The following is a 23488-nucleotide window of genomic DNA, read 5'->3' as shown; positions in this document are numbered from 1 at the left end:
GAGGAGTGGACGTCCTTTGGCCACATCCCAATTTATTGAGACACTGAAAATTTTTTGTTGTGGTATACCCACCACTGTTGTTAGATTTCCTTCAAATACATTGTTTAAAATGAATAAAATTACCATTATATAATATCACCGTAGCATTCACTTTTTACATTTTCCATATATTTTTTGTGAGTAGTGTATATTTGTCTGTATGTCTGTCCATTATGTGTCGTATTTTTCTCCAGAGTCACTTTTATGTTTGAGTTGGAGAGTGTGGAATAAAACATGTTTGTGACCAACAGAAGGACAGTCAAAGAATACATCTGTGAAGTCACTGTGTGATATGCCCCCAAACTAGGCTCCTATGCAATACACAATTTCAGATTAATTTTAACTGTAGCAGGCTTGATATAATTTCTTATCTGATTTTTAATTCGCAACACAAGCTACCCCTTTATTTCCCAAGCTACTTGTCTAAGCCAGAGTCGTGGTGTGCATCCTTTAAAATTCACAACCTGCTCCGCTCAGTGTGATTGAGCAGTAGTCTGATATCCTCACCCCTGTCACAAAAGTGAGGCCAGGCAATCAGCAATACAGTCTCTTTCTAACCACTTTCTAATGAATGTCAATGAAATCCTGCATGGAACTGACACAAAATACCCACTGAGGCTCAGTGAGTCGTCTTTCATTTAAATCCGTGCTATGATACGTCATCTCTGCTAAACGTGTATGGAGCTGGAGCTATACTCGTCTAATATCTGTGGCTTACAAATGTTGCATGGCAGAGTGTTCATCCAGCCTTGGCTAACAGACAGTTCATCATCAATGGCTGGGGCTTTACCTCCTCCGGCTGGCAATGGGCATCAGCTACACTTCATACAGCCAAAGCTGGCCGGCTGCTCCCAGAGGTTGGAAGCCAATACTTAACAACAGAGCTTTCATTTTCAATGAGCTATTACGCAACAACATCTGGGCATGGGACCTTGCGAGACCAGCCCATCTTTTTTATAACGCAGGGGTGATTACATCAACACCAGCTAGCCTGTCCCTCTTCCCCCACTACGGGATCAAAACACGGATGGCATTCCTATTTGCTGTGTTGATTCATTGCCAGGAACAGGAATTTCTTTCCCATCCACCCTCCCCTCTCTGTATTTTTTATTTGCTAATGATGTTGAAATCGGGAATCATTTTGTATTCTCAGTAATCATGAACATCTGGTGTACACCATCTGGCCATGTTGTTGTCTGATGGGCTTGACCATGATTATTAGTCCAAAAAAAAGAGAGACATATAAATGTACAAACTGATTTAGGCTGAACTATTTTTGCAGGATTAGTGATGTATAAATATTTCCATGCACAGGAAGTGTAAATTATAGATGACTTCTTTTTGTACTTTTGTTTGGTGGTTTTGGACACAAAAAACAGGTTTGTTTGGCAGCAGAAATAAATAAGCCAAAGCTTTGATGTATCTCTGAATATTATCTGGTGTTTGCTTTGAGACCTTCAGAGATAAATTTTCTGGGACAACACAAGCCCATATATCTCCACCATAACCGCTTACAAATACAACCCTATATTCACGTACTGTAGAGTCGGGACAGAGAGATGATGACACAGGAGAAAGGGAGGGCAGGATGTGTTGTTGTGGGACCTAGTTTAGCTCCCTGTGATCTTAAAATACCAAACAAAGTAGGGCTGTATCATATAGTATAAACCTGACACCTGAGATAATGTACATATAGCACAAACCCACAAACAGTATGCTACACACAAACATGCAACTATGAAGTCTGGCTGTCCCTGCATGGTAATTGCATTGACCAAAATAGCTTTGTATCAACTTTTCTGATCGTTTATGTTCCCTTAAAATCTACACCATTCATTTCTCCCTCATCTGTCTCTGTGAGCACACTATGTGATCCGTGATTTTTTTCATGCTGAGACATGCAAACATAAATACAAATGAGCAATTATGACTCTATCACGCATGCAGAGCTCTTTAGAGATGCAAGTGAGACTAAAAGTATAATGGGAAAAGAGGAACAATAATCAAAAGGAACAAAAAGTGTAAAGAAAATAGCAAACGAGAGGATTGTCTGAGAACATAGCATGACAAAAAGAAAAAAAGATCACAGCAATGAACTCCTTGCATGAAATGAATATCAAAGACTCTGATGGGGAGGAGGCAGTAGACTACTGCAATGCAGTCTGTGTATGTGCAGCCATACAGTACCTGTACAGTATATGTGTGGATCAGACAGAGAACATACATTATCCTGTGTGAATACAGCGCTCCTCAGCACTGTGCACATACCTCAGCATCTCAGAGGACCTCCGGTACATGCATTCAGTAAAACCGTTCTTTAGTCTAATTCCAAACAGGAACTCAGCTAGCTTTGAACAGGAATTTTAATGTAACCAGAATAGACTTTGATGTCAGTGGCAGCGATGGCTTGACTATTTGAGTATCCTCAATACTCACTGATTATAAGGGAAAAATAAAACTGTCTGCTGGCCTGAACATGCATTGTTTATCAAAGGTATTAGATTTAATGAAAAGACGAAAAGCCTGAAAAAGAGCCACAAAGAACCATCTTTGGAGACAGATGACTAGGTCTCCGGTGAGTGTCGGTGCAGAACGTGCAAGTGGCTGCTACACTGGGTCATTAGCTTGAAGAGCAGGAAAGAGCAGTAATGGACAAGAGGGCTTGAGGTGGGCTGCTTATTCACTTGAGTGTGCTGTTAATACAATATCCTACAAACGATTCCATGTGTACGGCATGCGTGTGTGTGCATAGGGAATGCACAGGCTTGAAATCATGTGTGAGAAAGGTAAAACAAATGTGATAGCAATTTAAAATTCAATATGTGTATTCCAGGGGCCTGGGATATACATATCAAACCTTGGCTGATATATTAGAATAGGTTAATTTGTAAGAATATTCAGCTAAATAATTCTGCTTTATTACTCCAAATCTAATCTTATACTGTATGTTAGACATCCATGAAAATACAATTTATTAACCTGACCTACATAAAAGTCCTTGTATACAGTTGTGCTGACATCAAAGCCGTGAAGATTATATTTTAAGCAAGGCCTGTGATTTATCTTCAGCTTCTTGGTTAACTGCAATATTAATCATGCAGCAAACTGTGCCTCATGTAACCTGCAAACGCAACCAACCCTCCCTATTCCTGTGACGTCCTTGTTTATGTTCAGTAGGATAAAGAAAAAATACAGAATACAGAGGAATTCTCACATTGTGTGTGACTGTTGATTATACTTGTCTTTAGAGTGTATGGCACTGGAATTGTTGCTTTGGTTTTTAAGCATTTGCCCCTTTCGGTCAAATACATTTGTCCCGTTTTACACCGGTTTACACTTCTAGGGCATATAGGAAAAAAACACTACATTAATGCAAATGGAAATGATAAAATACAACAGTCATAAAGCATTTGTTTGTTAAAAACAATCATCACAGAGATTTAGTCTCAGCTCAGATGGATTGTCCTTTCTTTGCACTTGAGGTGTCAAGATGAAAAAATCTTATCCTGCAGTGCCGGTGTGAGTGTTGTGGGTACTGTTCTAGTATTACACACTAAGTGTCAGGTGCCCTGGTTGCGCTTGTAAACACACCCCAGATCGCAGACAGAAAGAGAGAAGTGGCTCTACGAAACGTAAGAGCTTGTATCTACCTTTCCAGAGGAATCATGAACGCTTATAGCTCATGCTAATAGAGTTGAGGTTGCATATAAATGCCTCCCAGTTTACACACAATGAGACGGCAGACTTAAAACAGTAATGCATCACGTGGACATGCAGTTTTATATTTGCATTCATGATGAATTGTCATGCTGTATCTATAGCAGATAATAGGAGCTGATATAGGATACAGAGATACAAAATATGCAAATTCACACACATTTGCATAATCATGCAAGTGCGCACACACACATTCACACAAAAGGTCCAGCAGTGTCTGAGGAGACAGGAAGTGCTACGTAGGAAACATTTCCCCATTGGCAATGGCAACATCTCCCTTATTCATCATGAAAAAGTGAATTTACGGAGCTGTAACTGTCATGTTTGCGTAATCAAGATTTTGATCCAGAATTTCATTTATCATGAGTTTATGCAGGTGTCTTTAAGTGGCTATAATCCATATTTTTATAATAACAATGCATCAAATGACAATGTGAAACAACATGACAAAGCAAAAAGGGACGCTCATAGAGAATTTATACTATGTACACTCCAGAGGATACATCTACAGATAAAAGACACATTAGCTTAAAGCTGACCTCCCAGAATGAAATTAAATGACCAAAGATACAGCATATGACTTTACCTTTTTACCTTGTTATTAGAATTATTAGAAGAGGGTCCTGTCAATGATATGAAGTCAGATGATTCAGTGTCTATATCTACTTTATCTGAGGTTATATTGTGTTTAAATAAATGCATTTATCTTAAGAAATATTCCCCCATGTAAAGAAGACATGATAGCATCAAAGTCAACACATTAAATGGATATAGCAGCTGAATCACCCTTTTCACTGAAACTGCCTTTAAGACAAGCTGTAACATGTCGAATACTGTGCTCAAAATCAGCATGAATTATAAGTGGTAAAACGTATTAAACAGGAGTGTCAAATCTCTCTTGGAAAAACCCGGAAGCACCATGAAGCATTTTTATGGTGAAATATCTCTTTGCAAAAAAAAGGAAAAAAAAGGAAAGAATTGCATAATGAGATGAAACAAGGGGAATGGCACGTAGCTGACCTCTCGGGGTAAGGATGCTGGCAGAGAGCGTAGGGGGTGGAACCGGCTACATTTGGACTGGTAGCTTTACCAGCTGTTCACCACGTGTTACACTGGCTACATTATCAGTTTGATGATGAAGTCAGATGGTTCATGGAGACAGACTTTTTGGCTTGTTGCGTAAGGGATTTTGGTTGCCACAAAAGAAAGAAAAGATGCAGAAATGACAGACAAAAAGAAAGCAGTAGTGTGTGTATGCGTGTGTGTTTTGTATGGCGTTTATTCATGCATAAAGTATGTACGAATGTGTGCGTGTGTATGTTTGTTTCAAGCTGATATGCCTGGCTGGCAAACTGTCTTCAATTAAGGCAATGTTTGGCCTTATCAATCATGATACACTAGCTCGTTCCCTGTGTGGCGGGCGCTCAGTCACATGTCCCAGACAGCTGCTGTTTACTTTTGCTGCTGCTCTGCAGAACATTATGTTGGGTTTATGGGAAGTTTTGATCATCGATTTGAAACACAGCATTTGGGATTCAAATGTATGGCTTTAAATGTGCATATCTGTGGCACAGGCAGAATACATGATATCATATCATTATTTATTAGTGGGACTGACCTTCTATTGAACCATCTCATTCGATCAGTAGAGGAAGGAACAAGAAACAAGGAAAGGAAGGAACCCTCTGCCCTGATGTCCATAAAGGTGGAAAGTTGAGAGCAATCCATCAGTGGCTGTGCGCTCTGGCTCTGAAACCTCATTTTCTTGAAAGCCTCCTCATGGTTATAACATCAGTCAACGGCTGGACGCTGCCAGCTTCCCACCACCGCCAACTCTGAAATACAGTGACAGTTTGCATCCACTCAGCTGGAGCCTTTCTGTTTTACTTGATGGCTTTTTGTCAGCGGGGTTACAGCTGTAGAGCCAAAGGTTTTTCACATGTGATGCATGACTGTGATGTAAGTAGGTGGACTGACTCTGAGTCATCCATAGTCTGTCCCAGTAGAGCAGATTTATTGCAAGCTTGGCAGAGAGAGCAATGGATAATAGTAAGGAGGAACACTGACTGTCTTATATACGATCCACTATCCTTAACAAGCTGATGTATTGTGTGCGCCAATATATTTCTATTCATCTTGATATGATTTTTCATTGTTCAAACTCTTTCGCAATGATAATTGTCTCATATGGACTAATCTCGTGCAAATTTCAATGCATACTCACATTGTAGGGCAGTTATTATCATAAATAATAAAGTTTTGACCCAAACTTTGTATGTGACCATCGCTAAATAGAGCAACATATACTCTGACACTGGGTCTCCACATAACAGGCCACAAATGGCAGGCAGATTAATTATCGAAATAGCAATTTGCTTTATACCATTGAAAAGATTAGAGCAATTCCCATAGCCCTTCAAATGTCAAACACAGAATGACAGCTTTGTTGCCATGACAGAGAAATGTTTGCAGGCACTCACAGAGTAAGACACTTAAAATATACCACATATTGAAATCAGGCAAATGCTGCTTTGAAAGTGGGTTTTACAATACAAGTGATACGAGTAGACAATCTGGTTTGAATGTCACAAAACAAAATCTACACAAAGATAATCAAACTACTCATATTCCTTGACAGAGGAGCTGAAAGCATCAATACCAGGTGGATTGACAAGGTGATCCATTATCTATTATATATTCTCTAAAATTATATCTTAAAATGTACAGCGCATAATGGGCATTCCTTTGGCATCCACTTTCTTGCTATCTGTGAAATGTAAACTAAATATTCACTGACAATAATAATAATAATAATAATATATAGCTCTGGTTTGTCTGTCAACTACTGAGCCCAGCTTCTACTATCTTCACCAGCAACTTGTTTACTTTGGCTCTCTGCCATTTTGTGTTGTCCAGGAACAATAAAATCACTCTGTATGTGCTTGAGGGCTCAGAGTTACTACCCACAATTTTATGAACAATGTTTTGGTTTGCCAGGAACCAATATTCATCCCTTGATCTCTCAGTTACGCACCTGCATGAATTCTACCGAATACAAATAGTTTGGATTCTTCACAGTCAGCTATTTCTCCTACGTGCTGCAGTGATGAATCACACATCACACATGAATGCACATTAATGTGTAGACGAGGGTGATGTTAGTTGACAACACAGGAAAAGATAATCACAGTAACAGAATTTTGGGAACCATGACATCCCATAAGGCCTAATGCAGGTGTAACAAACCATCTGTTGCATCAGGTTAGGGACAGATTTTAAATCTGTGCTTTCTGACTTACATGTCGGTGGGAACATACTGTAATGTCAAACTCCTCCACCTATCCAATGGCTCATTAACATGGCTCCCGATGTATGGGTGGTAATTAAGAATCAACACAGCAATTCATTTGTTTGAATAAAAGTCTGGGGCAGAGCATACCCAATCATAATTTGAACTGGCTGTGGGCTAAACATGCTGTATCCTGACCTAGACCTTCCTCTGTACGCAACAGCTCCACCTTGTCGGCTCATTAATCTCTGAAAGCTATTAAATTTAAATCTAAATATATTAATAGCTTTCAGAGTGTATGGTTATTGTCTTAACAGCCACAACAGTCTGAGGTGGTGACACAGCCTACTAATTTTTAGCAGCTGACTAATTCTGCTAACTAGTTTTTAGTCACATTAGCTGCAAAAATTACATTCAGTTTGTTTATGAATTATTTGCATCTTATAGAGCTCTGTAAAGTGTATCGGAAATGCGGGTCCGCTTCCACTGCCGCTCTACCAGTGTTTGTATTGTTCTAAGATAATAATGTGATATAGGAGCTATACTTTCTACACAATTAAATGTTGAATCTTACATGAAGATTTGGCTGCTTCTCTGACTTCATTGGGTGGAGGGGTGAAGGCACTGTCCAGATATAAAGTACGTAGATAGTTAAAAACTGTCACTGGTCCACAACACTACAGACAGAAAAGCTACTAAAAACAGGGCCAGCATTAGGCGCAAGTAAATTACACTCAACAAATAATGAGGCATGTAACAGATGAGATAAATCCACCCAAAGAGAACGGGGATTAAAATGCAGTAAAAACAAGATTAGATCAGTGAATCTAACCTCCTGCCTCTTAAAAGTCCCAATATTATAGAAGAATAAGACAAGCAGGATAATAAAACAGACTAACAACTGTTCTTCCCCTGTTCCATCCTCTGGGGAAATAAGAGTTGCTGGAGATGAGACAGGAGAGAAGGAGCGTTGACACCTTAAGCTAATGCTTCAAGCTAAAGGAGTCACACTGAAGTGTTGTTGGTTAAATGTTGGGTCTACTGATGTCAAGACTGATGAGCTAAGTGAGTCATTAGTGATAGATTCATTAGCTTGGGATCGAACTGGGGCACCTTGCCATTGAGGGCTTAATTATTCATAAGGATGAGCTCAAAGGACTTCAACCTGGATTTAAAACTTTGTCCTGGGTCTCTTTTAGCTCTAATGAATGTTGAAGAGATAAAAAAGCAACGGAAATCACCGCAACTTTATGTCAATATAGAAAAACACATATTTCATGTGCTGACCAGTAGTTTATAGAAACAGCAACTGTGTGGTCACAGCTTCACTTCTCTAACCTCTGCTGGGTCACGTTAGAGAAGACTCAAATGAAGAATTTATGTTCTTATCATCACTATCAAGCTATTGACAAATTAGATACATCACTCACTTTGTTTGTTGCTGTTTAAAAATGACACCACACACTTTAAACACTTGATTCCTACGATCAATTAAACATTAAGGGATACTGACAGTATGGCTGTGACCAGGAGTGTCTTATCTCACTTTCTGATCCTTGCAGACGGAAAACACAATAAATATTGCATTGAATTAGACTGCTACGGCAATCTAAACCAAGGCAATGCGTCAGGAACAGATTTTGTATCAAGATAAAGAGCAAAATAAAGATAGATTAGTCTGAAATTCACCTGAAGCGGGAATAATTTGTACTTCTGCTTCAGGATGTTTTCTAACAAAATATTATGTATCCAAACATTAGACAACCTATTTCCTGTATTAAGCCTCTAAATGCATGCTGTACTTCTCTTCTCCATCTTGGACATTAAAGAAATGAAACCAGATGAATTCAAGTTATATTTCAATATAGCAGCTGGATGTGTGCCAGGTACACCATCTACTGATGCAGTTCATAATCAGTACAAAACACGCAAAGACACTTTTGCCAGAGAGTATTTACTACAACATATAGTACAAATCGTATATCAGTTTAGACAGGATTAAAGCCTGTATTTGAAAGAATTAAAATACGTTTTAGATAGATTTTAGATTTTTAAGCAGATATTTAAAAGGAACAGTAAGGGAGGGAAAAAACCATCCAACCATCACCCGTATTTATCAAAGGCTGAGCTGAGCTGAGTGTGACTAATAATCTTAATGATCAATTCAAGGTCCTCCAGAGCACCGCCAGTCAGCCATCATTCACTGGCCTCAGCCATTGTCACTAATGCTAGTAGTTACACCTGTGTACAACAATGGTTGCATCTATTGGTACAATGTTGTCATAAATTCCTCCTCTTACTGGAACGATGGCTAAAAAGCGTAATCCTTTAATAATTATGCAACGTGTAATCATGTATTATGCTAAAGGATAAGGCTGATGTTATATCTCTTGTTATCATTATAAACAAATCCCCAAAACCTTCATCAGGGACTTTCTTGTCACGAGTTGAGCGTCTGAGACAACACTTTGCCCGCTTACAAATCCTGGCTTCTTCATGAGGATTTGCAGACCCTAAACATAATCATTTCATTGGTGGAGCTTGTTGGTGGCAGCTTGGGATTAAACACTGCCTGAAGGGCTAAATTCAAGGCAAGAAATATCAGAGATTAAGAGACTTTGTCACTGTGAAATGACCTTGACTCCACCTTGACCACCTCTGAGCTGGACACCCTCACCCTTATCACAACACTCTGACCTGCTCCGAACTGCATTGATTGAGTATTGACAACATTTACCATAGTGCATGAGTATTTCAGTGCTTCCCCTTTGTTTACTGTCTTTGTATGTGAAATGTATAATCAAGCTTGAACACTGTCACTCTTTCAAGGTCAGGGCACCGCATGTGGTAATAGGTAGAACGGCAGGGAACCGCTTTCTTTTGGGGGATTTAACCTTGCTGTGCTGCTGAGGCAGCAGACCGAAACACCAGGAAGCCTCACTGCCATGACAGAATGGGAAAAATAGAGAGAGCTGAGTGAGGGCTTGGGGTTTAGGGAGGACAGATGAAGAGGTAAGAGGTAACAGGAGGATAAAAATGGTGGGAAGAGGGGAGGGCTTGACTGTCGCTACTAAAAATATGGGCTGAGAGGAACAGTTGACAGCGAGGCTCAGCGTTTGGATGAGAACAAGGGGGATAAGGCACAGGATGGATGAGGAAAGAGGTGACGTCACAGGTTACGTGTTTTATGCTGAGTTGTCTAGAGTACCCTTCAGTTCATTTCCCCAACCTTGGACCAGGAACACATCGTATCCTCTTACCCTAAAACGCCCTGAATTCATCTAAAGTAATTCCCTCCTCTCCTTCCCTACCCCAAATGCAGACAGGCACACACATACAAGTATGCACACACACAGATGCACACTTGTCTGTCTACAACTGGCTGTTGTCTGCGCTGTCTGGGAGCTAGAGTACTTCAGATCACCATGGATTACTATGGGATTTTCCCAACAGCCTCTAAAATCTCTGGCTTTCAACGTTTAGGCGATTTGACTTTTTGGAGCCATAATTAACGTTTAGATTCCTCTCATACTGGGCCAGCCGTGACGCAGACATTGTTTTACTCCCGGTTTTCAACTTGCTCATACCATGGCAGACATGTACACGCAACATTTCAGACATGATAAGGTTTAATGAATCTACGATTACTTATAAATTTTAAAAAGTAACATTATTAAAAGAAAAAATCCACCAGTTATCATTACATACAAGTGTGTACATACACCATACATCGATAATAAATTAGCCCATATATACTGTCATTTGTATCAAGAAAATGTCCAGTGACACAAACAATTATAATGACATTAAAATAAATATGCTGTAGAGAGAAACTTAGAGTTTGCCCAACTCTGTGTCCACAAAATAGGGACAGCAGCTTTATACACCAGGCGGTAAAATCACTGCATGCGACAGGTGCCACAAAGAGAAAAGACAGACAGCCCGGCCAGCCATGACCAACACTCAGAGCTGACATATTCACCCACACTAATACAACAAATATTGAAGGTTATAATGCAGTCAGACACAAAAGCAGTGCTAAAACGTAAGAGTTCCCAGAAGCTTTTTTTGTATTAATATTGTTCAGTAAAAGAACAGACTCTTTCAGTCCTCAGTCCAGTACTATTGCCACTATCATATAATAGTGAGGACAGGACTTAATTGTTAAACAAAATTGCTTCATAAAGGGAAACACAGAAATGCAGAGATGTGACGGTGAGAGCTCAACCAGTTACAGATGCATTAGCAGAACCTCTTTGAAAATAAGTAAACCTAAATCATTGTAGGCAATGTTTAAAAATTGTTCGGACTATTTGGTGGAGCATTGCTATCTTGTAATATATCTAAGGTGCAAGTCAAATGACAGCTGCTACCCTTTCCAAATGGTGATTTCTGCAGTTTCTCCTACATAAGTTCAGTAGGTAGCCAACTGGGCATCAACGCAGCAACTGGCAAACTATGTACAAAAATCTGTTCAGTTTCCTGTAGTACTGCGAACATTTGGTCAGGATCAGTACAAGCAAACTCAAGAGGAGGAAAGGACCTTGCTGAGCATGCTAAAGAATAACCTGGAGGGTAACTGTGAGGACATCTTCATCAGACTCTTCTTTGACTTTCATTACGATAAGTTTCAGATAAGACAGCAGCTTGCAGCTTTCTTAAAATACAAAGGGACGATTGCTTTTCTCTTTTCTTCTCCAGGTTACTCCATTATTAAAGCATGATGGTAGACCTTGCATGTAGATATCTTAGAAGCCTAAATATAACACACAAACACACATGCACATGTGTGTACTGATAAACACTGTGCTCAGCAACGCTGGGGTGGCCCACTCGTACATGACTGTTCTGAAAGACGCCACCCACCAAGGGATCAACGGACGCCAGTAAATCCATTACTAAAAATACTTGCCAATCCTTTGGGATTACTATGCGTAGCAAGTGGACACTGTGTATGCCACAAATCTGGAATTAGGCAGTGAAAGGCTGTCAATGGTGCATCAACACCTGATCCACTGTCTAGGCATATGTGTTCCCAGGGCAAAGGTGCCTGTTCCAGTCACTTCAGCTGACCTGCACTTTAAAGTAGGTGCTTAAAAGCTTTGTCCATTCTGTGCTACTGTACTGGAAATGTGGTCAAAATTGAGCAAAACTACATGGTATCAATAGTATACAGTATGGTACTATCTACAAATTTTCATAGTATACTGTTTTGGGACAAGACGTCTGTTTGGAAACAGGAAAGGATAAACAGAAAGTTAAGTTGTTTCTTAACTATCCAATTAACCTAACTTAATTAATCCAATTTATCTATCCTGCAACCTGGAGCTGTTTCATCAGCATCACCAAATTGGTTTAGTCTTCTTGTTAGTAATTCCTCCGTTTCCTTCATGCATTACTGTTGTGGAGCAAAAGTGTCTTTTTTCATACTGACTTTTGTCAGTATTCTTAATTTTGTCACTTTTGTGAATACAGCTGTACAGTAAATAATGTTTCCACCAATATCAGTGCCATAATTCCAGATGGCAAACTTTTTCTGAAAGCTGCCAGATGTCCAATTTAGAGCTTTATAATATGTAAGTGCCTGAAAAGGTAATTAAATGCACACATCAGTCATTCAAGGTAATGAACCCCACATTTAATGGCTTACAGTGCTTCAAGAGCTGTTATGTCAATGCACAGTATTTTAACCCTTACATGGCCAACTCTAGAACTGCCTTGATGTTGTAAACATGGGATTTTTTCACATTACATGAATGTGGCCTCAAAATCTTATGCATGTGCACATTAAAATAACTGTCCAAAAACAGGGTTTAATTTCAAGTTAGCAGTTGTAGTGTGGGTCAGGCAGCGGTTGTATTTCCCTATAGTGTGTAACTTCAGCCACTGACAGGACTCCTGCGTCTCACAATTCCTCATTAGCTTTAAAGCAAATAAAAATTCTTTCTTATGTAATGTTGATAAGCAGGAGATGACCATTAATTCATGGATATGAGCTTAAAGGTTAAGTGCCACTGTAGCCTTATAGCTACATAATCTGTGGAGGTTAAACAAGAGCTCAGCTGTGCGGATCTAATTATGATATGGTAATGCCAACTGTCACATTAACCCCACTAACATGTAACTGGTTTATTTATTTGATTGATGCATTAAGTCCCAAACCACTATCCTGTTGCAAATGACATCAAGTTAAGGAAATGGGATGCTCTGCAACAACGAACAAATGGATTTTTATGGACAAGATCATATTGGGGTGAAACTGCTCAGTGGCAAGGAAGAACAACAATGGGATAGTGTGTTTTATTGGGTTGCTCATTTTGATGTTTACAAACCTATAACCCATAATTTTATCATAATCATCTTCTTGACTGAGCTTCGTGATGCTCTCATTTGTTTATACCAGTCAGTTTGCTGATTAAGTCAACCTTGGCCTCAGCTGGTCCCCGTCCAATGCCACAGCCTCATCCCTGAGGTCCATGATACCCTGATAGTCTCAGCTGGAGACGGACCAAAGCTCGCAATCCTATTACAACACTACCATCTTCCCAGCCCCAATCATGGTTTAATTAAAGTAGTCGGTCATGGGACAAGAGTCCGAAGATGACAAGTGAATTAGTAGTCATGTCTGGCCCAGGAGGTGGAAGATTTGTATTTTTAATTTGTGTCAGTTAGTGAGCTTGTTCTCTCAGATGTTTCAGTGACACTGGTCAGGTGATTTACAACCTTCAGCTCTTCAATGGCTATGGTAGGACTTCTAAAACAACAGAAGGTAGCAGAACAGATGACTTATTCCTTAATACTTATTACACTATAAAATATTGTCTAACCCCCTTTCATCATGAGCATTAATCTAAAGATATTGAGCAGAAACAAAGCCTCTCTGAAGGATGAACTGGCTATACATTGTATGACTTGCAGAAAATGAAAAGGGGCCATGGGGGGCATTGTAACACAATGCAGCCATCCTGTAGCTGGCCGATGCTATTTGTGGCATAAGCAATGGCTGGCAGTGCAGGGGTATGTAATGTTTCATGTCCAGATGAGGTATTGACTGTAAGCAGAGATGACTGGATGTAATCTTAGAGACACAATGCAATTTCAGCAGGGCCAGTGAGACCATCATAAGAATCAGCAGCACATTTTATCATGCAGAAAGGAGGATATTTGGCCCACCATTTTCTGGGTATTCTGTATTATGAGGCAGGAATAAATCCAACTGGGAACAGCTCAAACTTGACACAACATAGTGTTTAATATAGGTTAGAAATTTCAGCATTGAGATCTCAATATATTTGATTTTCTGCAATTAGCATCACATCCCGCACTCGCTCCTGTAATTACTCAATGTCATTTTATTAGTAATTCTGCAGATTCAGACGCACAACAACACCTGGAATCAGTGATGAGATCTGGCAAAACCTAAATGAAACTTTACCCTTCATGAATCCATCTCTGTCTTCTGTGACGCATGTTCTCCACCCCTTAAATGTATTTATTCCCTGACACGTGAATGGGCCATCTGGGATTTGCACTTTGTTCAATATCAGTATTACTTTAAGCCATAAATCTTATGCAACATTTTTTTTTCTCTGTTTATACCCCTCCCTGCTCCACTGTGTGACTGAAGTTACACAAGCGTTGTGTAGGGGAAACAGTTGGCATGCCAACTAATCCAACACAACACAAATGCAGCTGAGAGAGAAAACGCACACAAAAAAAAAAAAAATCAAGGGAAGTCTGTTTCAATTACGATAACATTTGGATCATTACATAATAATCCACTACCAAACATGCAAAGTATCCAAGCTAATGTCTTCTCTAGTGATGTACACAGCCAGCTGTGGGGTTTTGTAGCCACAAAAAGACTAAGTGTGTGAGTTCAGTGTGGGTATGGGATGCCACGATGTGGAGAGAGTCACAGTCTCACTGAATGGTGGTAGTTTTAATTCACAATAAACTGCGCAATAGAATATACACAGATAGGAGTCGAAAAAGCTCTTACAGTATCTAAACCCTTTACTTCAGTAAAAGCAGCAACACAGACAAATACTCCAATCCAAGTTTTACTCCCAGTAGAAGTACAGAAATGTACGTAAGGTATTAATAGTAAAAATACTCATTATGTAGAAAAATGCACCTTGTGAGTGTTATATCATTCTACATATTTTAGTTCGTCAAGATGGCCCTAAGTTTTCTACACTGTTGGGTAGTTTCATTTATAACAATAACACAAATTAACACTGGCGAATATACGTTTCCCGTTCACTTCCATTCAATGGGGGCAAAGTGGTGAAAAAAACATTGCCTTCATGTGGCAGGACAAATTCATATCTTCACCTTTGTGTGGAGTTCAACTTTGGTGAACTTTGATATGACCAACACATCAGGTTGAACATCACATTTCGACAACCATTGGCATGGGTGGACTGCAATACGCAGAAGCTAACTTTCACTAGCTAAAGCATTAGATGGTGAAACAAAAAATATGATTGGTTGATGCTTCACTGCTCCATTGCAGTGCTGAAAAAAGTTGAGGCGAGCTCAACTTTAATTTGTAGCACGTCAACCCATCACACAGAGACGAGCGCCGGGCATCAGATTGTAGATTTATGTCACCAGCTTCCATTGAGAATGACTTGTATGACATGACTTTGTCGTTTGTAGTGTGAACACAGCATGATGCAGCATCGAAAGACAAACAAGGGGGCCGAGAAATGGCAATGGTCATGAACGACTTGATGCGGTAAGAATATTAATACTCATGCAGACGTATAAAACACTGAACTTTCACTTGGTAGCTGATTCTATCTGTATCATTTTACAATCCGTTTAAGCTACTGAACAGTGGTGCTCAGTAGGCTTCAAACATGTGTGCGCTCCCTCTAGAGATGCTTCTCAGTAGTACATCAACGGGAGGCACTGCTACTGTACTATTCTTGGTCCTCTTGTTGTTGCAGTGGCAGTACAGAGCAGTGGTAGCAGCAGCCTAGTATAAGTACTATTAGCAGTAGTGGTATAATATAATTATTATAATAATCATTATTATATTCATGATTAAATAAATAAATATAGTAACATCCATACATTTTATTTATAAACCACTCTTTCTCCACTCATAGTGCAAAACGTAAAAAGTAAACCAATGTAACAATAATAAAATGGAATAAAAACAAAAGTGTTGTACAAGGCACAATGGAATATGCTAAAATAATATATCAAAAGATATTCCATTGCTGGTCCACTTTGATCATTAAATCATTAGGCATCGAATAATCCAATGATCAGGATCATCATAATGTAGTCTAACTGTGTGTGGAGAATCTATCATGATGCTAAAAGGGCAGTGAAGGTTGGAAGGTTGGCTGGTCCCAGTGCATCCCTGGAGCAGGGCCATCAATTGTAGGGAGCAGAGGAGGATGTCAAGTTATGTTACTATAGAGCGACAAAGTCTGTGTATAAAGGAGGTCGGGAGACGAATGGGTCAATAAAAATTCACACTTCAACAAAGGGACCTCCGCACTCCACAATGCCAGGAATCATTGTGGGGGAGAAAAGCTGAAGCCTTTATTAATTTACTGAGTCTAAAAATACTGGAATGAGCTGATAAAATACCCACTATTTGTTCTATTTTAATTGTAGAATATAAAATCCCCTGGTTGCTAAAACCCATACATTCACAAAATGTCCACTATGGTAGCTACAGCATGAAATGTTTCTTTTTATGGTATATCAAAGTATCCAACTGGGATGGAGAGGGGAAGCACTGGATTTCCCCTGCAGAGGAGATGACTACAGTCTCCTATACAAAATACGCTGGCTTTCAGCACTGATGTCTGTACTGCACATGGGTTTGTTTGTCATGTGGTACTGAAATGATGCAAACATAAACTGGGGTGCACCTTTGAGACTGAACAGCCGTGTATGTGATCTCTTCATGTCTCTTCAATTTTAATCTGCTATTTTCTGCCACAAAGATAATAATCAAATTAGCTTATTTTTCTCATCATTGACTAATTGTTTCTTTCCATTACTCCTCTTACTCTTACTCTTATTACTGTCTGGAGGGAAACATTGTACTTTTTGTCCATTACATTTGCGCTAGCTACTAATAACTTTACAAATCAATAGATCATTGATTGATTTTTTACAAACAAAACACACGAAGAGCTTAGAAAATATGATGCCATGTACAAAGCTGTGCCATTAATTAAACGACCCAGCAGCATTCACAAATACAGCTCAAACGATTAATCAATTAGACGACAGACACAATTTTTGATAATTGTTAAAAACAGTCACCATTTTTCTGCGTGAGAACTTTTATGTTTGATACTTAAATACATCATTCTATCTGTAGGTAGGTACTTTTACTAAGTAACATTTTTATTGCAGGACTAGGAGTATTTTTACAGTATAGTATTAGTACTTTTACTCAAATAAGTAGGCCTACCTTTCTTTATTTGGGCTGGTTCCCAATGGACAAATAACTGGTTTATCCTAACGATGAACTCTATGATTCAATTGTAAACCTCAGGCTGGTGTTTAAGGAGATGGGTCTGAGTTGTTTAGTTGCCTAAATTCAAACTGTATTACCTAATTGACTGTGGTTTAAAATACACCTTGTAGGTAAGTTTATTTGGCGTATATTACCTCCTTGCAATATACAGAAGCCAACAAGTGCTTCTGGCTTGCAGCTTTAGACAGTGCTGTGCAATCAGTGCACTCTGAATGTTGGATCATGTCTGCAACACCTTAAAAGGTGTGATTTCCACAAGATGTTCAACTAGTTTTCTCATATGACCAGTAGCTCAAACTATGATCACACCGACATTACAATCTGTTTCACCGTGTTGTCTTCCATTATCACTCCTCAGTAGGAAGCAAACCTGCTGCCAGCAGAGCCACAGGAAGCACGCATGCACCATTTCAAAAAACGCGTCCTCGTTAACTTCATATAGGATTACAATCGCTGTGCTCCTATAATATTGGCTCCCTCCTGCCATGTGTGAAAGTGATGACAGCGGAGGGGGGAGGGGAGGGGAGGGGGGGACGGAAGGGGCTATCATGAGCCACATTATGTAAATAAGGTGCAGGGGCATGTGCCAGTTAAACCGCAGTGCCGTGCGAAGTGAGACGAGGCACAGAGGCTTTGGACGGTAGGAGCCGGGGCCGTCGGTAGATGGCGGTAACCCAAGAAACCTGATCCACCGGGTTCTCGGGCACTCTGTCTCAGTTTGCAGCACTCGCAGTGAAGGCAGAGGAGCTGAACAGTTTGAAGGACATAAAAAAAAAAAAAAAAAAAAAAAAAAAAGGCGAGGAGAGCTCACGGCAGGGTCCTCTCGAGTTTAGCGCGCAGCCCTCCCGAGCCGGAGACGGAACGCTTTGCCACAAAGAAAGACGGGAAAACTAAGAACACCATGGAAGACAAATCTAATTCGTTCTCCAGCAGCAAGGAGGAGAAGGCGGATGGGAATAATGTTTTTCAGAGGCAAGACTCGATACAGAAAAATAACACGGGGAGCCAGAACATGAAGGACCACGGCAACTCAGTGGGCTTCAAGGGGGAGCGGGAAGAGGCCATGGTCGGTTTTGACGATCTGGAGGGGGCGGCCAGGCAAAGTGGTTTTATGCAGAGGCAATTTGGGGCCATGATGCAGCCCGGAGTCAATAAGTTCTCCTTGCGTATGTTCGGCAGTCAGAAAGCCGTGGAGAAAGAGCAAGAGAGGGTTCAAACGGCCGGATACTGGATCATTCATCCATATAGCGATTTTAGGTAAGGGCTGGAAAAGACACCTGCTCACCCTCCCTCCTTTTTTTTTTTTTTTGTTTTCAAATCCACCCCTCCCGTCACCTTAGGGTCTGCAAAATATACACTTTCACACATAACGCGCTGTCACACGCACAGCCTGCCCCGAAGCGCATACGCTAATCTACCTCTGTATTTAGGCAATCAGGCTTCCGCTTGCTGAGGGCTTCACTGACTAAATGTGTGTGAGAGTGTGTGTGTTTCATTGCGGCATTTTTATTATAATAGAGAGGGACGCATTAAGGCTACAAAGGTGTATCAGTGAAATGTCCTTGGAAAAAGGATGGTGAATGTCATGGTCTGACAACACTCGCCACACGAGCGCACCTTTTCTGGTTGCTCCACAATAACGCGGCACAGGGTCGGGTCCTCATTGCGACATATTCCCGGGTAGGGGCGACAGTACCTGGGCACAACGTGACAATGCCACTGCACCATCACGGTTGTAAACATTTCATTGCAGGCGGCGGTGAGACGACAGGCCTGCGTGCAAAGAAATGCACAGAATGCGGTAAAAAAAAAAAAAAATCGTGCAGGGGAGCGATTAAGGAGAGCATAGATAGTGGTCTGAGTTAATCAGCTGATCCTGATCCTCTATTTTAAAGCATAGAGGTGCAAACATTTGGCAGCTCTAATGAATGAGTTGTGTGTTTTTGAAGCTGCTGAGGAAATGTGATGGAATGTGTTGCTTCCTTTGCATTTACTTAACGCCACAGTGACATGATTGCTGGTATGTATTTTTCTTTGGCTTGTCAGCCACTCACACAAACAACCCTACAGTGCACTGTCCTATTGTCCTAAAGTGTGAGGCTGTGAGAGAGAATCACATTTTGAAACTGCCTGATGAAACACGCCCCACATCATCCCACATGTATAATAAGCAGTGTGTCCAATGACCCCAGTCAGTCTGAGTTTAGACCCACTGCTTCTAATTTGCTCTAGTTTGTTGTTTCTGGCACAATGCATTCAAATGGTAAACAAATGAGTTAAGGTAGGACTGGTTCTCCACTAGCTGCATGTTTACAGTTCACCACTTAACCAATTAAGCATCTCATCTGGCCCGGTCTCACCAGTGTCCCCTGGCACAGCTTGACGTGACAACCATCCCCGTTTTCCATTGAAGCTACACATGTGACGTGCCGGGGCACGTTAGAGCTGTCCATGGTCCTGAACTCAGAGCAGGCCTGAGTCTGCAGCACTCTTTATTTCTCACAGCTCTCTTATTCAGAGCTGCTGCAAGCCTGCAAGCAGAATTCTAACCTGGCGCAAAGTTTCAGTCGAACTTCCACTGGTCTGTATGACTGTGTAGCCTTACTTTCATTGATATACAATGATCTTAATGCAGCAGTGAGATCAATTACATCACAATAGCCCTAAACTGGGCTTGTCATATAATCACGCATACAGTATAATAATGCTAACTAAGATATCCTGCACTCACCCACGCAAGACATAGGCATATGCACATGCCCATGTGCAAACACAGATGTACAATGATGGTGGGCAAGGATTAGTAGCACAACACAACAGTCAATGAGCTTAGCAGTCTCTGAAAACAATTATGTAAGGAGATTGACCCCCCCCCCCAGCAAAATGGCCAAAGGGTAGGACCTGCACAAACTTTTTCTTGGTTATAAATGAATGGAGAAATTAGTAAGTTATCTGAAGTGCATGGGCTGTATTTGTAATACTACTGTTTGCTGAACGTTTTTTGGAAGAGGGGAAGAATTTGGGGGAAAAAGTGCAGGAAAAAAGCTCCAAAATGGGAAATGAAGGATAATGTCATTGTAGGATGCATAAGCATACAGTATGACTGTCTCAGAGAATATTCTGAATATGTAAAATTTAAGACAGAATGGGCCATCAGTGGGGATTTGCTGCTCAAGGAGATATTTCTGCTGTATTGGAAAACGTTTCACTAACCCAGGCCCCCTAAGGTTCCTTCATCATGACATTTTCCAAAGGGCGGTTTTTTATATGAAGTCCTTGTCCTCTAGCCAGTAGAAAGAAACACTTTTGTGCCAGTGAGATCGCCTCCTGGCTTAAAAGTGGTACAGTGCTGTGAGGTTATATCCAGAGCTTCAAGCTCCCCATCATGCTGGTGCATAAATGATGGAGGTGAAAGGGTACACTTTGCTTGGCAGGTCCCCTTTTACTGTAGCTTAAAAGGTAATCTGTTTCCCTACTGTGGGGGCTTAATTTAACAACTTAATTATTTTTGTGTGGCTTTTGCTATAGGATTGTATATCACCAACTACATCTTTCATTGTCATATAATTGTATTAAACATTTACTGTCCCCTATGACCATAAAGAGAAAACAAAAAACACCTGTGGCCTTTAAATGATAATTCTTTTAATGAAAAGTCTTACGTAAGTACAGTCCCTGAATGACACCACTATTCACACGGGCTTCATAGTGCTTTGAGGGAGTGTTTGAAACTCAATATCCAACATATTCTTTTGTACACAGTGGCTGCTTAAAGATTAATGGCAGGTTAGTAATATTCATTATTAATAGATTTTTAGAGAGGCCTCATGCATGGCCTCATACACCTCTGGTTATGCTAAGGAGAGGCCTTTGTCATAGTCTAAATGACTCTCAGTGACGTTTTCTTTCAGAATCTGTTTTAAGAGGGTGTTTGTTTGGCCAAGACAGATGGGTGTGTTTTAGCCATTACAAAGTTATAGTCATAGATAAAACGCTGTTGCTGTTCCTGTTCCTGCTCAGCATAATTTTTCTTGCCATTCAAAATTGTCATACTACCTAGAATGTATTGTGCAGGGGGCAATTTCTTTTCTGGCAACCTCTCCAGGTTATCATGTTTTTATGAAAATGACATCCTTGGTTAAAGGATTTGGATGTTCAAGGACTGTGTTTAGAAGCCCAAATGTAATCGTGCTACTGTGCTATCCCCATAAGAACTGCTTCTATGTAAAGAGTTAGAGATGGTCTAAAGGTGGTTAAGGACATTGTAGCCAACAAACTAATGTATTTATGTAAATAGAAAATAATGAAAATAATGTTTGGTCAACTACCTGTACCATTGTACCATTGTCATAGATGATTTTGACCTCCCTTTAATTAAGCCCATATTTTTCTCACTGTGTACATTAATACAGTATGTGACCGCTTGCACAGTATACCCGTTACATTGCAGATTGGATAGGGTCATGCTGTGCTGAATAGGAGTGTGTGGGGTTCCCTCAGTTGCTTGGCAGAAGAGGTCTGGCATTGATTATGATGGAGCACATGTTGTAGGGAGGAAACCTACAAGAAGAAATAAGCTGGCTTGATTTGGAGCAGGCTTGTTCATATAATGATTCCTCTGCCTCGGCTGTAGCTGGTTCTCTGATCCATTACAGGGGTGGTACCTACAGCATGATCATTGGCGCTTCACGGTTTTTGGGTTTTCTTTTTAGGGGGGGGGGGTTTCTGCAGCTCCTGTTTTGGGTAGGTCCAAGGGGCTGGTGACTGAGTGCACTGCAGAGGTTGAAGCTGCAGTTACAGCTGGCTGCGCTGCTCTCAGCTACTGGTTTAACTGGCACTGGGGTCATTCTTAGACTTAAAGCACTGAAGCAAGAGCTCAATACGACGATGTAGACGGCCCGACGATGTCGGGTGCAGTCTCAGAGCTGGCTGCAATGGCACACTATGTGACTGACTCTTTAACTTGTTTCCAAACATCTAAATTCGCTTAATTTTTCAGGGATTTTGTCTATTCTTTAGCTTTGTAAAAAAAATTTCCTGTTTTATAGTTTCTAATACAAGAAGTGAAACAATGTTTTATTCATTAGATAAGTGGGTGTGTTAGAGGTCAGGTACAGTATAAATGCCGCCTACGTAAGTCACAGCAGAAGCAGAAATATCTTCGAGCCGTGGACACTGATTGGGCTCTCATTTTCAAAACAAGGCTTTTGATAATATCGATATGGGTGGAAAGCATCCAACTTTTAAACCCTCATTACTGATTCATTTTGGCAAGCCAGATCTTTGTTTTTCTATGCAATTTTAATTTATTCAAGACTGTATTATCAATATTAGTTACCACACTCTAGTTTTGATCAAAGTAATACTTTATTGCACACTATTCTACAGGCTTAAGTTATTTTATTTTAGGTTATAAACTTTGATTTTTTTAGGTTGTGATGGAATAAACCAGCTAAAGTAGTTTGTCTTCTACAAAATGAAAAGATCCCTTAAAATATCTTTAAATGAATGGTTTCATCTTTATCTTTGCTCTTGTTTCCCTTCGATTTCAATAGATCTTTTGAGTGTATCATTTTCTACTGAAAAGATGAATCATGTCTTCACTGCAGCCTCATATTAATCATCCAGATATAAATAACAAAAAGAATAGTTCATAACACACACATATACTGCATATCTAGACTGAAAGGTTGACTATAGTGGATGTTTATTCAAATGGCGTGATTTGCTAAAGCTCATGGCACTGTTCCCCAAGAATGCTGCTACCATTAAAACTTGAGAGGAATGGATAGCATCAAATAATCCAAGGTGCATGATGTTCTGTGCTTTGATGTCCCACTCAAGGTGTTAAGTCAAGGCTCTCCATAAGAAGAGCCCACTCCATAGGCACCAGTTCATTGCCTGCTGGTGTAAAAATAGCCATTGAG

At 40.2% G+C, this 23488-nt stretch overlaps 1 protein-coding gene across 1 annotated transcript in view; it reads left to right on the top strand.

The window, feature by feature from the left end:
• Nucleotides 1–18462: 18462 nt before the first annotated feature.
• Nucleotides 18463–23488, top strand: part of LOC139218900 (potassium/sodium hyperpolarization-activated cyclic nucleotide-gated channel 1) — a 64271-nt gene continuing 59245 nt past the window's right edge. Inside the window, exon 1 of the mRNA XM_070850643.1 lies at nucleotides 18463–18818. Coding sequence (XP_070706744.1) covers nucleotides 18463–18818 — 356 coding nt within the window. The remainder of the gene's footprint in view (nucleotides 18819–23488) is intronic.

The sequence above is a fragment of the Pempheris klunzingeri genome, chromosome 19 (genome assembly GCF_042242105.1).
Source record: "Pempheris klunzingeri isolate RE-2024b chromosome 19, fPemKlu1.hap1, whole genome shotgun sequence".
Classification (NCBI taxonomy): domain Eukaryota; kingdom Metazoa; phylum Chordata; class Actinopteri; order Acropomatiformes; family Pempheridae; genus Pempheris; species Pempheris klunzingeri.
This window is presented reverse-complemented; position numbering and strand designations above follow the sequence as displayed.